The sequence below is a fragment of the Mesoplodon mirus genome (genome assembly GCF_964341445.2).
Source record: "Mesoplodon mirus genome assembly, chromosome: 6".
Taxonomy (NCBI): domain Eukaryota; kingdom Metazoa; phylum Chordata; class Mammalia; order Artiodactyla; family Ziphiidae; genus Mesoplodon; species Mesoplodon mirus.
The window spans coordinates 729,082-745,108 of NC_138982.1; the positions used below are offsets into that span (position 1 = coordinate 729,082).

General features: G+C 38.8%; 1 protein-coding gene across 2 annotated transcripts in view; it reads right to left on the reverse strand.

The window, feature by feature from the left end:
* Nucleotides 1–442: 442 nt before the first annotated feature.
* Nucleotides 443–16,027, reverse strand: part of TOPBP1 (DNA topoisomerase II binding protein 1) — a 70,203-nt gene continuing 54,618 nt past the window's right edge. For both annotated transcript variants that reach the window (XM_082625275.1, XM_082625276.1), the window contains exons 24-28: nt 15,657–15,820; nt 14,980–15,117; nt 11,929–12,018; nt 11,629–11,790; nt 443–848 (exon numbers count right to left, since the gene is read on the reverse strand). In XM_082625275.1, coding sequence (XP_082481401.1) covers nt 705–848; nt 11,629–11,790; nt 11,929–12,018; nt 14,980–15,117; nt 15,657–15,820 — 698 coding nt within the window. In that variant the 3' untranslated portion in view covers nt 443–704. The remainder of the gene's footprint in view (nt 849–11,628; nt 11,791–11,928; nt 12,019–14,979; nt 15,118–15,656; nt 15,821–16,027) is intronic.

The following is a 16,027-nucleotide window of genomic DNA, read 5'->3' on the forward strand; positions in this document are numbered from 1 at the left end:
CTAGATTCACTTTTTAATGTGTTTGTTTTACAAATCTTTTATTGCTTCAACAAGAGAATGGATACCAGAATGCTTTTCTTTTTAAAAACTTATTTGAACTACTTTGAGTCACTACTTTTATTCTTTATTGTCCTTATTTTCCAAGTTTTGGCGCCCAAACTTGGCAAACATCATGGAGATTTGTATAAACATGCATCTACATATATACACACACATTTAAGTTTAAAGCCTCAGTTCCTCGTTAAACCTTGTGCTCAGGCTCCTGTTAAAAAGTAAAATGGTGAGACGCTAAAAATCATGGAAAACATGAATAAATCCCAATTGATAATTTCCTTGTTATGAATTAAAACAGACATTTTAAGGCAAAATCTATCACCTTGCTAAAACTTCCACTAAGCTACAGACTCAGATATTTACAAGAAAATAAATAAACAAAAAGCCCTTTACACATGTCAATATGATTTAATGACAAGCTAGCTGAAGAGTTACACTTTGTTATTTTAGGTAACTTTCCATTCAGGAACAGTTAATATTTCAATGATTAAAATTTCAGGTGTTAAAAACTAACTTCAAGCAGGGTCATTGTTACACTGAAGCTGAATTCTTCAAGTTCTTGTCTTTAAATTACTATACAAATCCATCACAGTTACATTCAAGTTATTAATTAAAAACACATTTAATGTTTGGTAACTGAGTAAATACAATTACTGTACTCTAGGTCGTTTGATTTTATTTTTCTCTCTAGGAGCTTTCCTCTTTTGTGAGAATCCAGGCTCAGGTTCCTTATTATTCTGAAGAAATGAAACAGCTTCTGGTAGACAGTAATTTTCTACTTGAGGAGGGGATTCCTATAAAAGGGGGTAAAAAAAACCAACATTGTTCATTTTTTTCAGATTTCAAACTGTTAATTAGGTAATAGATTCCTTTACTCTGCTGTATGAACAAAAAACTCAAACATTTGTCTTTCAAGGTAGCTATTTAGCACTTGTCACCTTTAGTGAACAGATCCTGTGTAACAAAATTTCACCTTTTATCAGAAAAATGAGTTTATAGCTCAGGCAGAGTGGGGCTAGCTCAGATCTTAATGGTTTCATCTGTAAAATATGGATTAAATACAGAATATGGAAAATATGGTAAAATACAGTTAATAGCTATCATTTAACTGTGAGATGTTATGTTTAGTGTAAATTTTTGAAAATCTTTGAATGGAATGGGATGAACTCCCCTTTTCATTTCTTATGGCTTTTAGTCTGAGGAGAAGCCCCTGTTTGTGTCATGTTGACTGGCTAAAACTCTAACAGAAAACTCTGAAGAACCAGAGGACAGAATGGCAACCACAGCACTAGAAAATAAGGTAGGAAATTCCAGAAAGTTTGGGAGGAGCTCCAAACTCTGTGTTATAAACGCTGACCAAATCCTTGCTTGACCCCTAAATCATGTATGTGCAGAGACTCAAGGTAAGGCTCAAAGAACCCAACTAAGGTTTGAGCTGCCACTCACTGCGGAAGGTCAGCCAAACAAACTGCCTGCTAAACAAATAAAATGGTCCTCTTCAGAAGAACATGACAGGATCTAGTCTCTACAACTGATCTGTAATTTCTAGGATACATCCAAAATTACTATACATGTGAAGAAGCAGAACATGAACTATTCTCAAGAAAAAACAATCACCCCCCAAAATGGAAATACTTAGGTATCAACTTAGGAAAAAAATATACATATACTGAAAATTACAAAATGCCCATGAAAGAAATTAGACAACCTAAATAATTAGAGATTAGTCCTCAGTGACTAAAAGACTTCACATAGTAAAGATGTCAAACACTCAAACTGATCTGTAGGTTTAATGTAATTCCTATCAAAATCGTAGCAAGGTATTTTTATAGACAAACGGGCTTATTTAAAAATTTACATATAAAGATACAGGCAAAAAAAAAAAAAGTACAGGCCCTAGAATAGCAACAACAATTTTGAAAAAGAGGAATAAAGAGGAAGGAATCACTACCTAATATTAGGACTTATTATGTATACAGTAATTAAGAGTCTTGCAGAGGGAAAGACACATAGATTGATGGAACAGAACAGAGGATGCAGAAATAGACCCACACAAAATGCACATCTGAATACTGACCAAAGTGCAAATGCAACTAAATGGAGTATAGTTCTTTCAACAAATGGTGCTGGAGCAACTGGACATTCTGAGGCAGAAAACCCCTCAACCAACCTCCTAACAACTTTGACCTAAACCTTACACCTCTACGTATTATCAGACATAAAAGTAAAAACTACAAAACCTTTTTTAAAACTTCTGTTTTGCAAAAATTCCTAAGAAGATAAAGGTAGGGGATCCCTGGTGGTCCAGTGGTTAGGACTCAGTGCTTCCACTACTGGGGGCACCAGTTCAATCCCTGGTTGGGGAACGAAGATCCTGCTAGCTGTGTGGCTAAGCCAAAAAAAAGAAAAAAGAGGATAAAGGTAAACGGATGAATACATAAGCCACAGACTGGGAGAAAATATGTGCAAATACATATCCAACAAGAGACGTATCTATTACAAACAACTCTCAAGCGTAAAAGAAACAATTCAATTACAAAGTGGACAAAAGACATGAAGAGACATTTCAAGGAAGAGGATATGAACATGGCAAATAAGCACACAAAAAGATGTTCACTTTGATTAGCCACTAGGAAAATGCGAGTTAAAACCACAAGAGAGATCATACACCAAATGAAATGGCTAAATAAAAAATGACAACTAAATGCAGATGAGGATACAAAGAAACTGGATCACTCATACATTGATGGTGAGAATGTAAAATATGTCCACTTTGTAAACACACTCTTGAGCATTTATCCCAGTGCAATGAAATCTTATATTCACATATAAAGCTGTACATAAACGGAAACAACCCAGATGTCCTTCAATAGGTTAATGATTAACTGTGGTACATCTGTACTACTCAGCAATAAAAGGTAATAAAAGTATTCAGTGTTGCATAAGAATGCAACAATCTGGATGAAACTAAAAGGAATTTTACTGAGTGAAAAAAGCCAATTGCCAAAGTTTACACACTATTATTAATTCCATTTATTTAAGATTAAAAAAATGAAGGATTCTTGTAGTGATAGAACTGTTCTGTATCTTGACTGTGGCGACAGATACATGAACTTACACATGATAAACTGCAGAAATCTAAATACACAAATATACATGAATAGAAGTAAAACTGGGGAAATCTGAATAAGCTTGGATTGTATAAAGCCAATATCCTGGTTGTAATACTGTACTATAGTTTTTGCAAGATGCTACCCACTAGTGTAACCTGGAGAAAGTGTACATGGAATCTCTCTGTATTATTTCTTACTACTGCAATAATCTACAATTATTTCCAAATAAAAAGTTTAATTAAAAAAAAAGTAACAGGGGCTTCCCTGGTGGCGCAGTGGTTGAGAGTCCGCCTGCTGATGCAGGGGACGTGGGTTCGTGCCCCGGTCTGGGAAGATCCCACATGCCGCGGAGCGGCTGGGCCTGTCCACAGCAGTGAGAGGCCCGCATACCGCAAAAAAAAAAAAAAAAAAAAAAAAAAAGTAACCGAACATCTTGCTCATGACCCAGATGTTGGAAATAGTAGACAATTCCAACATAGCTATTATAACTGTTCTTAATGATATAAAGGAAAATATGCTTGAAATGAGTGAACAGAGGAAATCTCAGCACAAAAACAGAAACCACAGAAAAGAACCAGAGATTTTAGATATAAACAAGTAATACTTTTTAAAAAACTGTGTTGGGTCTTCACTGCTGCGCGTGGGCTTTCTCTAGTTGTGGCAAGTGGGAGCTACTCTTCGTTTCGGTGCGCGGGCTTCTCATTGCAGTGGCTTTCTTGTTGTGGAGCACGGGCTCCAGGCACGCAGGCTTCAGGAGTTGCAGCATGTGGGCTCAGTAGTTGCGGCATGTGGGCCCTAGAGCACACAGGCTTCAGTAGTTGTGGCGTGCAGGCTCTAGAGCACAGGCTCAGTAGTTGTGGTGCACAGACTCAGTTGCTCTGTGGCATGTGGGATCTTCCCAGACCAGGAATTGAACCTGCGTCCCCTGCTTTCGCAGGCAGATTCTTAACCACAGCGCCACCAGGGAAGTCCAAAAATATAAGACTTAAGTCAAAGTCTCACTGGATAGGATTAAGAGCAGATGAAAATAACAGGAAAAAATCAGTGAAGTTGGAGATAGATACACAGGAATTGGGCAATCAGAAGAACACAGAGAAAAATAATTGCAAATAAGTGAATACAGGCTTAGGGGCCTGTGGGACAATATAAAAAGAGTAACATGAGTAACTGAATTCCCAGACAGAAAAGAATGAAGCAGAAAAAATAGCAGAATGAAGAAATAATGCCCCAAATTTCCCAAACTTGGTGAGAGACATAAGTTTAAAGAAGCTTTGTGGATACCAATCAGGATTCATACAAAGAAAGCATACCTGGAAATATAAATGGTTGAAAATCAAAGTTGAAGAGAAAATCCTGAGAACAGCCAGGAGAAAAATGACACATTGAATAGAGGGGAACAATTCAAATTACCATTAACTTCTTATCAGAAACAATGGAGGCCTTAGGACTTCCTCAGTGGTCCAGTGGTAAAGAGTCCACTTTCTAATTGAGGGGACGCAGGTTCGATCCCTGGTCAGGGAACTAAGATCCCAGATGCCCTGGAGCAACTAAGCCCGTGCGCCTCAACGAGAGAGCCCGCATTCCACACAACTACAGAGCCCAGGCACTCTGGAGCCCCCATGACACAACTAGAGAGAGAAAAAAACCCACACACCACAACGAGAAGCCTGTCTGCCACAATGAAGAGCCCATGCCACAAAGATCCTGCATGCCTCAACAAAGATCCCAAGTGCCACAACTAAGACCCAATGCAGCCAAAAAATATTATTTATTTTTAAAAATAAATATTTTTTAGAAAAGTAAAAAGAAAAAGAAACAATGGAGGCCAGGAGAAATGAAGTCTTTATTAAAGTACCAGAAGAAGAGAAAAACCCCAAATTCTATATCCTGCCAAAAATCTTCAAGAATAAAGGTAAAATAGACATTTTCAAAAAAAAGAAGAAAAAGAAAACTAGCATTGGTCCTCATCATATTTGTACTACAAACTACAGAAAGTGCTTCAGGCTGAAGGAAAAGGATACCAGATGGAAACTTAGGTCTTCAGAAAAACATATCACTCAAAATGGTGTATGTTAGAGTAACTATAAAATGCTTTTTTCCTTTTTGATTCCCTTAAACTACATTGGATTGTTTCAAGCAAACCTTACTTAACGTATGACACTGTACTGTGGGGCTACGACAGATGGATGGGCCGGACGTTAAGTGCTTTACTGGTTGCAAATGTCTGTTGCGGCCACTCCACTCTGCAGTTGTACTGCAAACGCAGCCACAGAGAATATGCAAATGCATGGGCGTGGCTAGAGGTGTCGACAAAGCTTTATTAATAAACCAGGCAGTGGGCTGGATTCGACCGGTGGGCTACACTTTAACGGCCCTTGGTTTGAGGGCAGGGGAAGCGAAGGAATCTATATGGTCCAAGATTTCTGCATTTTATGCACAGTGGCACAATATTAACTCTAGGAAGACTACGAAAAATTAAGGAAGTATATGGTAATCTGTAAAGCAAAACACTCCCGCCCCTCCAAAAAAAAGCAGCGAAGTCTTTGCAATGGAGGGTCTTCCCTGGTGGCGCAGTGGTTGAGAATCTGCCTGCCAAGGCAGGGGACGTGGGTATGAGCCCTGGGTAGGGAAGATCCCAGGTACCGTGGAGCAACTAAGCCCGTGCGCCACAGCTACTGAGCCTGTGTCCTCTAGAGCCTGTGAGCGACAACTACTGAGCCCGCGTGCTGCAACTACTGAAGCCTGTGTACCTAGAGCCCATGCTCCGCAGCAAGAGAAGCCACAGCAATGAGAAGCCCACTCACTGCAACGAAGAGCAACTCCTGCTCTCCACAACTAGAGAAAGCCCACGTGCAGCAACGAAGACCCAACACAGCCAAAAATAAATAAATTTAAAAGAAAAAAAAAAAGAGAGACAATGGAGGGGGCTTCCCTGGTGGTCCAGTGGTTAAGACTCCACACTCCCAATGCAGGGGGCCTGGGTTTGATCCCTGGTCAGGGAACTAGATCCCATGTGCAGCAACTAAAGATCCTGCAAGCCGCAACAAAGATCCCGCACATGGCAACGAAGATCCCCCATGCCACAACACAGCCAAATATTGTTTTTTTAAAAGACAATGGATGAAATGAAATTCTAAAAAATATTAAATACCAAAAAAAGCAAGAAAAGAAGAACTGAGGAACAAAGAACTGAAGAGACAAACCAAAAACAAATGGCAAAAAAAAAAAAAAAAAAATACAGTATCAGTAATTACATCATGGACTAAACATTCCAGAGAATAAAAAGCAAGGCCCAACTATATCCTGTTTAGAAAAAAGCCATTTTAAATATAAAGACATAAATAATTTAAAAATTAAAAAAAGAGAAATTAAATACCTCGGGAAAAATTTAACCAAGGAGGTAAAGCATCTGTAAACTGAAAACTGTAAGACACTGATGAAAGAAACTGAAAAAGATACAAATAAATGAAAAGATAATCTGTGCTCATGGACTGGAAGAATATTGTTAAAATATCCTTACTACCCAAAGCAATCTACAGATTCAATGCAATCCCTATCAAAATTCCAATGGCATTTTTCAGAGAAACAGAACAAACAAACCTAAAATTTGTATGGAACCACAAAATATCTCAAATAGCCAAAGCAATGTTAAGAACAACAAACTTGGAAGCATCATGCTCCCTGATTTCAAACTATATTACAAAGCTATAGTAATCAAAATAATATGGTATTGGCACAAAAACAGATCAATGGAACAGGCTAGAGAGCCCAGAAGTAAACATATGCATACATGATCAATTAATTTACGACAAAGGTGCCAAGAATATACAACAGGGAAAAGACAGTCTTTTCGATAAATAGTGTTGGGAAAATGGAACCCCCACATGCAGAAGAATGAAACTCGACCACTATCTTACATCATACACAAAAATAAACCCAAAATGGATTAAAGACTTGAACATAAGACCTGAAATCATAAAACTTCTAGAAAAAAACATAGGCAGCAAGCTCCTTGACACTGGTTTTGGTGATGATTTTTTGGATTTGACACCAAAAGCAAAGGTAACAAAAGCAAAAATTAACTAGTGAAACTCTATCAAACCAAAAAACTTCTGCACAGTGAGGGAAACCATCAACAAAATGAAAAGGCAACTTATCAAATGGGAGAAAATATTTGCAAATTATATACCTGATAAGGAGTTAATATCCAAAATATAGAGAACTTATACAACAGCAAAAAAAAAAAAAAAAAAATCTGATTAAAAAATGGGCAGATGATCTGAAGAGACATTTTTCCAAAGAAGACATACAGATGGCCAACAGGTACATGAAACGGTGCTCAACACCACTAATCAACAGAGAAATGCAAATCAAAACCACAATGAGATACCACCTCACAGCGGTTAGGATAACTAACGTAAAAAAGACAAGAGATAACACATGTTGGCAAGGATGCAGAGAAAATGGAACCTTTGTGCACCATTGGTGGGAATGTAAATGGTGCAGCCTCTCTGGAAAACAGTATGGAGGTTCCACAAAAAATTAAATACAGAACTACTATATGGTCCAACAATTCCACTTCTGATATTTATCCAAAGGAAACAAAAACACTAACTCGAAGATATCTAATAGCCAAGATATGAGTGTACAGCAGTGAATGAATGGATAAAGAAAACCATTATGTATACACACACACACACACACACACAAAATAGAATATTATTCAGCCATTAAAGAGGAAATCCTGCCAATTGCGGCAACATGGATGGACCTTGAGGGCATTATGCTAAGCAAAAAAAGTCAGACAGAGAAATATAAATACTGTATGATCTCTTGTAAGTGGAATCTAAAAAAAACAAAACCCTCAAAACTCAATAGATACGGATAACAGACTGGTAGTTGCTTGACAGAGGCAGGGGCGTGAGGGGTGGGCAAAATGGATAAAGGTGGTCAAGAGGTACAAATTTGTTATAAAATAAATAAGCTGTGGGGATATAATACACAGCATAATGGTTATAGTTAATAGTACTGTATGGTATATTTGAAAGTTGTTGAGACTCAATTTTGGAAGTTCTCATCACAAGATTAAAAAAATTGTAATTATGTGTGGTGATGGATGTTAACTAGACTTACTGCGTAGATCATTTCGTAAAATATACATATACTGAATCATTCATTATTTTGGACACCTGAAACTAATGTTATATGCCAATTGTATCTCAATTCAAAAAAAAAATGGTGGCCAGACTCATCATTTAGGCAGATCAGAAGACTCCCCTTTGGATAAAAATGAAAAAATTCAAGAAGCACATAAAGTTATGAATCTAGGAGAGGTGTCCAATAACTAGTTCACCCACACCATCTCACCCAGCTCAAAATGGACAAGACCCAACTGTGCTCAGTACTTCTAATCAGCTTCTTACCCCCTGTTTTTTTTTAAAGTGATATTTAAAAATATTAATTATTTATTTTTATGTTTGGCTGTGTTGGGTCTTCATTGCTGTGTGCAGGCTTTCTCTAGTTGTGGTGAGCGGGGGCTACTCTTCGTTGCGGTGTGCAGGCTTCTCATTGCAGTGGCTTCTCTTGTTGCGGAGCACGGGCTCTAGGCTCGCAGGCTTCAGTAGTTGTGGCACATGGGCTTAGTTGTTCTGCAGCATGTGGGATCTTCCCGGACCAGGGCTCGAACCCATGTCCCCTGCACTGGCAGGCGGGTTCTTGACCACTGCACCACCAGGGAAGTCCCTACCCCCTACTCTTAATCATGGACAGAAAACCAAGAATTACTAGATATCTGATAAATTCCTCTAACATGGAAGATAAGAACCCAGATAAAGGAAAAAACACAGCTTGGTGGAAGTAGAAACTATGCAGAGATAAGAAAACTTAAAAAAAATACATCAATAAATCCTCTGAGAGCTTACAGAAGGTATTAATCGATGAAACAAGAAAACATTAAAACAATAAAATATAAATTCAAAAAGTGAAAACAGGGACTTCCCTGGTGGTGCAGTGGTTAAGAATCCGCCTGCCAATGCAGGGGACACGGGTTCGAGCCCTGGTCCCGGAAGATCCCACATGCCACGGATCAACTAAGCCCATGTGCCACAAGTACTGAGCCTGTGCTCTACAGCCCACGAGCCACAACTACTGAGCCGGCGTGCCACAACTACTGAAGCCTGTGCGCCTAGAGCCCGTGCTCCACAACAAGAGAAGCCACCGCAGTGAGAAGCCTGCGCACTGCTGCGAAGAGTAGCCCCCACTTGCCACAACTAGAGGAAGCCTGCGTGCAGCAACAAAGACACAATGCAGCCAAAAATAAATAAATAAAATAAATAAATTTATTTAAAAAAATGAAAACAGGTCTAAAACATGATAGCAAAATGAAGTTGATAGAATATTGAACTGCAAGAATCTCTCAAAAAGATAAAAATAAATGAAAAGTAATAAAATCTAATATACAAATAGCAGAAGTACAGAAGGAGAGAACAGAAAGTGGAAAACAAAACCCTCATCATTGAAATCATTCAAGATTTCCCAGAATTCAAAGATAGAAGTTACCAGACCAGAAAGGGCCCAAGTGCCCAGCATAATATAAACAGATCCTCATGAGAGTATATCATTTTGAAATTTCATAAAACTGGGGCAAAAAAAGAACTTCCTAACTAGATTACAGCTACATATAAAGGATTAAGCATCAGATGGCTTTAGACTGCTCAATGGCAATACTAGAAGCAAAGAGACAAAGAACCAAAAGTCTAAGAGAAAGCAGTTTCCAACCTAGAATTTGATGCCCAGCCAAACTATCAGTTTAGTAGGAATGAGAATAGAGAAAAGAATTTCCACACATAGAATGTCTCAATTTACCTTCCATGTGTTCCCTCTCAAGAAGTTACGAGAAGAGACCTCCATCACAATGAGACGGCAGATCAAGATGACATGCGATTCAGAAACAGGAGATTCAACAGAAAAGAGACAAGTGGTGGTGAACGGAGCTTCTGGGACGATGGCCGTGTACAGAAGTAGGCAGAGGGTGACAACCAGACTGCAGCAGTGTGACTGAAAACCAAGATCTCTGCAGCCACCACACCTAGTTTCTAAGCTGAAGTCAGAACACTGGGGTGAGCCTATCTCAGAGTCCTATCTGTGCTTGGCTTATCTTGGCCATGAACCTGACGAAGCTGCTGCTCTCCCCTCCTTAGCCTGCTGCTTCACGCTATAGAAGTGTTCTGTTTTGACCTACTCCTGAGAGCTAGAGATAGGCAACAATAAGCTCAGATGCAGAAATACAGAGCAGCTCACTCCCCCAAGGTGTTTCTCCAGACATCTAGTATTTGACACACATTACAACCCTGAGAAAGGCAGGGACATGAACAACCGGGAAGGAGCAACAGGGAGCTCCTATGGGACTAGCAAACTTCTATTTCTTATCCTGGGCACCTGAATGACATTTGCTATTCTTTAACCAGGACATATTTTCTATACACTCTTTTTTATGTAAAAAGAAAAAATACCCCCAAATTATAGCACATGTGCAAGTTTAACACAGCACAAGTTTAAGCAATTAATCTATGTTGGGTCCCATCTTAGATGGCAGCTGTATCCCTGAAATGATCAGGAATTTCTGGAGGGAAGAGGTATGGGAGGTTCTCTACATTCCCCCAGTCCCTGCCCTTTTCCCAGTGGGTAATATTTTAAAACCTCATGTCTCAACAAATAGAGATTTGTAAAAAGTTATTTAGACGTTCAAGGAGAGCTAGTACTGGTTTACTAAGTCCTAATCAATACACCCCACTGCTTTATGACAGAGGCTTTGCATGCATGTTTCAGGCACTCCTATTAAAAGCTGGCCAACTCCCAAACGCAAGCAGCAACCACCACAAAGCAGGTTAGTTTTGGCTTCCCCCTACTTCTACACTAATCTGTTTGAAATCCTTTGTTGTAAGACATTTAAAATCATGTGTCATATCTTGCTGATTCCTGATGGCATTTTAGGCACTCTGGTGTCAGGAAGATTTTTCTTTGCCCATTCAAATCACCCAACAAAGGCCAATTCTGAACAGGAGTATAGTGAGCCCTCCATGTAGTAAGTGCTTCATTTCCCTTACTGTCTAACACAGGTATTTACAGTGTATCAAAACAAAAGGTCAAGAAAATTTAAAAAGGACCCTTGGGTAAATGTTTCTCCTTGGACTCGTGGAATCAATTTCTGCTTTCTTTATATTCCAACATTTTAGAGGGTGCTTTTAGAGGTATCCAGATTTTTATACCTGTTTCATATTTAACTTCTAGGCTAAATGTTTACATAGGTTTTCATTATTTTAAAAAATAGACTGAAACTGAAAGGGGTTGAATGGGGGAGACTAACAAGAGACTAACATTCTATGAATAACAAGCCGAGGGGACTCTATGCATATAAGCACACTTCTAGTGGCGAGGAGGTCAAGGACAGGATCTTACAAACCTGCATAAGAAAATCAGCAATGTATTCCGTTTTCAAGCAGTACACATTCTGGGCAGCAGCTTCTGCTATATTAACTCCCAAGTCATCTGGTTTTAGTTTATGAAAGTCAGAAAAGAGATGTGTAGCTTCTTTAAATAAAGATACAGAATGACCAGGTAGCACCTAAGGAAAAAAACAAAAAGCATCACAATCTATCAGTGTTTCAAAGCAGTTCAACTGTATAATCTACACATAAAGGATTACCATCTCACAAAGCACAGAAAATCAAGAATTGATCACAGCAACCTTGTCGATACAAACCTTTGCTCCTCCTGACTGAAGAAGGCGTTTGAATCCTGCTTCTCGGGACTGATCAACATGTAAAATAACCTTCCACCCACTAAACGCCCCCTACAAATAAAAAAATAATCAGTGTTGAAATTATTTGGAAAAATAAATGACAAAATAATACAAAAAATACATTATTTTCTCTGTCAATGAATAATCTTAAAACATTTACTTCTGACGAACACACTGATAACTATCTTGGTCAGAATACTCTGAAACAGATAGCCACGGTGTCTGGCACACAGTAGGCCATCAATAAATACTTGAAGAATGAAGGAAAATGATTTAATGATTAGGTAACATTAAAACAAAGCAATGTGACATTTGTTTAGTCTTTTCTACTATTTTTTTCTTACAACTAATCAAAGGTAGAGCCTAAAGCACAGCTTCTTAGATGAGATGAAGCCTCCAGTTAATATCTGTCTTGAAAATGTTTACAAATTTGAAACATAAAATATTTAAGTACAGCATTAACAATTAACAGAAGCCAGTGGCATTACTTTAAAAGAAAGGGAATCAAGGCTAACAGGGACTTGAAGACAGCAGAGAACTCAGAATATAACACAAATGACGATATAACTCAGGTTCTTAACCTTTTTGTGAGCCATGGACCCACTTGGAAGTCTAGTAAAACCTATGGATCTGTTCTCTAAATAACTTTTAAAAAAATAACAGCTTTATTGAGATGTAATTTCCATACCATATGAATGTTTTTTAAATGTCCAAAATAAAATACAAACTATTACAAAAGAAACCATTTTATTGAAAAGTATCAAAATATTTCAAAATTTGTGACATAATAATAGACGTGCTTCTATATTAAACCCATCATAGGGTTGAAAATACGGTTTAGTCAAACATGCACTAAGGGACTTCCCTGGTGGTCCAGTGGTAAAGAATCTGTCTTCCAATGAAGGGGATGCAGGTTCGATCCCTGGTCAGGTCCCAGGGAACCCACATGCCGCGGGGCAACTAAGCCTGTGTGCCACAACTACTGAGCTCGCATGCCTCGACAAGAGAGCCTGCGTGCTGCAAACTACAGAGCCCACATGCTCTGGAACTCACGCGCCACAACTAGAGAGCCCATGCACCCTGCGTGCCACAACTAGAGAGAAGCCCGCGTGCCAACGAAGAGCCCATGTGCTGCAATGAAAGATCCCGCGTGCCTCAACGAAGATCTCATGGGCCACAACTGAGATCCAACACAGCCCCCCAAAAAAGCATTTAAATACAACTAACCTACTGAACATCATAGCTTACCAGCCCAGCCTACCTCAAATATGCTCATAACACTTACATTAGACTGTGGTTGGGCAAAATCATCTAATACAGAGACAATTTTATAATAAAGTGGTTGAATATCTCATGTAATTTATTGAATACTATACTGAAAGTGAAAAACAGAATGGTTTTAAGTGTATCGGTTGTTTACCCCCATGATCACGTGGCTCACTGTGAGCTGTGGCTGCTGCTGCTGCCCAGTATCACCAGAGAATATTGTACTGCATAATGCTAGCCTGAGAAAAGACCCACATTCAAAATTCACACTATGGTTTTTACTGAATGTGTATCACTTTTGCACCATCATACAGTCAAACCATCACAAGTTGGGGAGGTCCGTACGTACTATTTTAAAGCTGTGACAAACATGAACAGTATTTCAGGTTGCAATCATAATGCAACCACAGATATCTGATTCCTGTGGGGCAAGAGCACAGTACTGTTCATAGTGTTGCAGTTTGTTGCCTAGACTGACAACGAAGGAAATGTTAACTTTCAATTAGAGGTTAGGAAAAGTAAGGATGTATTTCTTCCCCCATCCAAAGTGGAAGCCTTCCTGGATCCCAATGTTCACTGCAGCACTATTTACAATAGCCAGGACATGGAAGCAACCTAAGTGTCCACCAACAGAGGAATGCATAAAGAAGATGTGGTACATAGATATGATGGAATATTACTCAGCCATATAAAGGAACAAAACTGGGTCATTTGTAGAGATGTGGATGGACCTAGAGGCTGTCACAGAGTGAAGTAAGTCAGAAAGAGAAAAACAAATACCGTATATTAACGCATATATGTGGAATCTAGAGAAATGGTATAGATGAACTTATTTGCAAAGCAGAAAGAGAGATACAGATGTGGAGAATAAACGTATGGATACCAAGGGGGGAAGGGAGGGGGTGGGACGGATTGGGAGATTGGGATTGACATATATACACTACTATGTATAAAACAGATAACTAATGAGAACAGAATGTATAGCACAGGGAACTCTTAGTGCTCTGTGGTGACCTAAATGGGAAGGAAATCCAAGGAAGAGGGGATATATGTATACATGTGGCTGATTCACTTTGCTGTACAGCAGAAGCTAACACAACATTGTAAAGTAAGTATACTCCAATAAAAGACAAAACAAAACAAAACAAAAACAAAGTGTATATAGCCTTCCTGAATTTGATCTATAAAACTCCTTTGGGGGCTTCCCTGGTGGCGCAGTGGGTGAGAGTCCACCTGCCGATGCAGGGGACACGGGTTCGTGCCCTGGTCCGGGAAGATCCCACATGCCGCGGAGCAGCTAGGCCCGTGAGCCATGGCCGCTGAGCCTGTGCATCCAGAGCCTGTGCTCCGCCACGGGAGAGGCCACAACAGTGAGAGGCCCGCGTACCGCAAAAAACAAAAAAACTCCTTTGGGAGAGTCTGTGGACCCCAAGTTGAGAAGCCCTGAAGCTGGATGCTAGAAAGACTCTTTGGGAGAAATACAGTATGGGTCACATTTTACACATATAAATGATTTTTTAGAGAGCTATCAACATTATATATATCTTACTGTTGATCACAATTAGAAGAATTAGGAATCAACACTAAGCTCAATTTAGAATGCCCAAATTAAGTATATCAATCAAGGGATAAAAGACAAGTAGAATTTTCTTATTTTGTCAAGCACATTCTCTGAAAAAAAAAATCTGGACTAGTCATGACATCGAATGCCGTTTATACTACCTACATAGTTATATAAGTTAATACCTCAATAATGCCTGATTCTTGTCTTTGCTGGATTTTCTTCCTCCATCTCATTGCTGCAAGTGCTAGTTTTCGTTGCTGTACACTGATTCCAGTCAAAACATCAAGTATGGAACTACTTCCCCATTCATAGTCTTCTTCCTAGAGAATTAGTCCAACAAACTTTTGAGTTCATACAATATGTCCTCAAAGAATCCACAATCTAATAAGAGTTACAAGCTATACATTCCATTCCTCTAAATACAGAGGATACTAAGTAAGCATCAGTTTATGAGCATGGCGGAAATGTAGATTAATTTGGCTTCATATGAAAGTCAAGTAGATCTGGCTTTTAATTAGAAATCAGAAGAATATTGCATACATTTCTAAGAAACAGATAACTATGTCTTAGCAATTGGTAATAGATTATTGGGCTTCACCTACTGTAAGATGAACTTCACAGAAGGACATGGTCTCAGAGGAGGTATGTATTAACAGCTTGATTACCTGTCTACACAGGCGAGATCCCTGAATGATCTTGATTGAAAACTTCAAAAAGTACATGATAGGTATTACTGCAATGGTCAGTTAGGAACCAAAATAGTTCAAATAATTAGCTTAATATTTTATGTGCTGGAATCAGTTATTAAGACCTTTACTTTTAAAGAAAAACAACCCTTCACGTGAATTTGCATACACACCAGCATGAAGCGCCCAGCAGTCCTGCAAGCTTCAAGGTAGGAGCGATGGAGCACCCACTTCCCAGCTGCCACAGAAGCTAAATACTTCTCGTTGCGAAGTGGATGTCCCACAACAATGTGTGTACAGTTGGGATCAAAGCACTGCTTCTCAATCACTAATCCACCTTGATTAGAAAAAAATAGGTACTTTATTGATTCTTAACTTTTCCTGAGGGAAAATGTACCTCAACTATGCAGAGGAATTATTTATAAACAAAATGCACCAATAAACAAAACCTCTAACATACTTTACATGTATTTTTAAATAAAATAATGTTTATTATGAAAATTTTAAATCCAACAGTAGATAAAACGGTAAAATGAACCCCCAT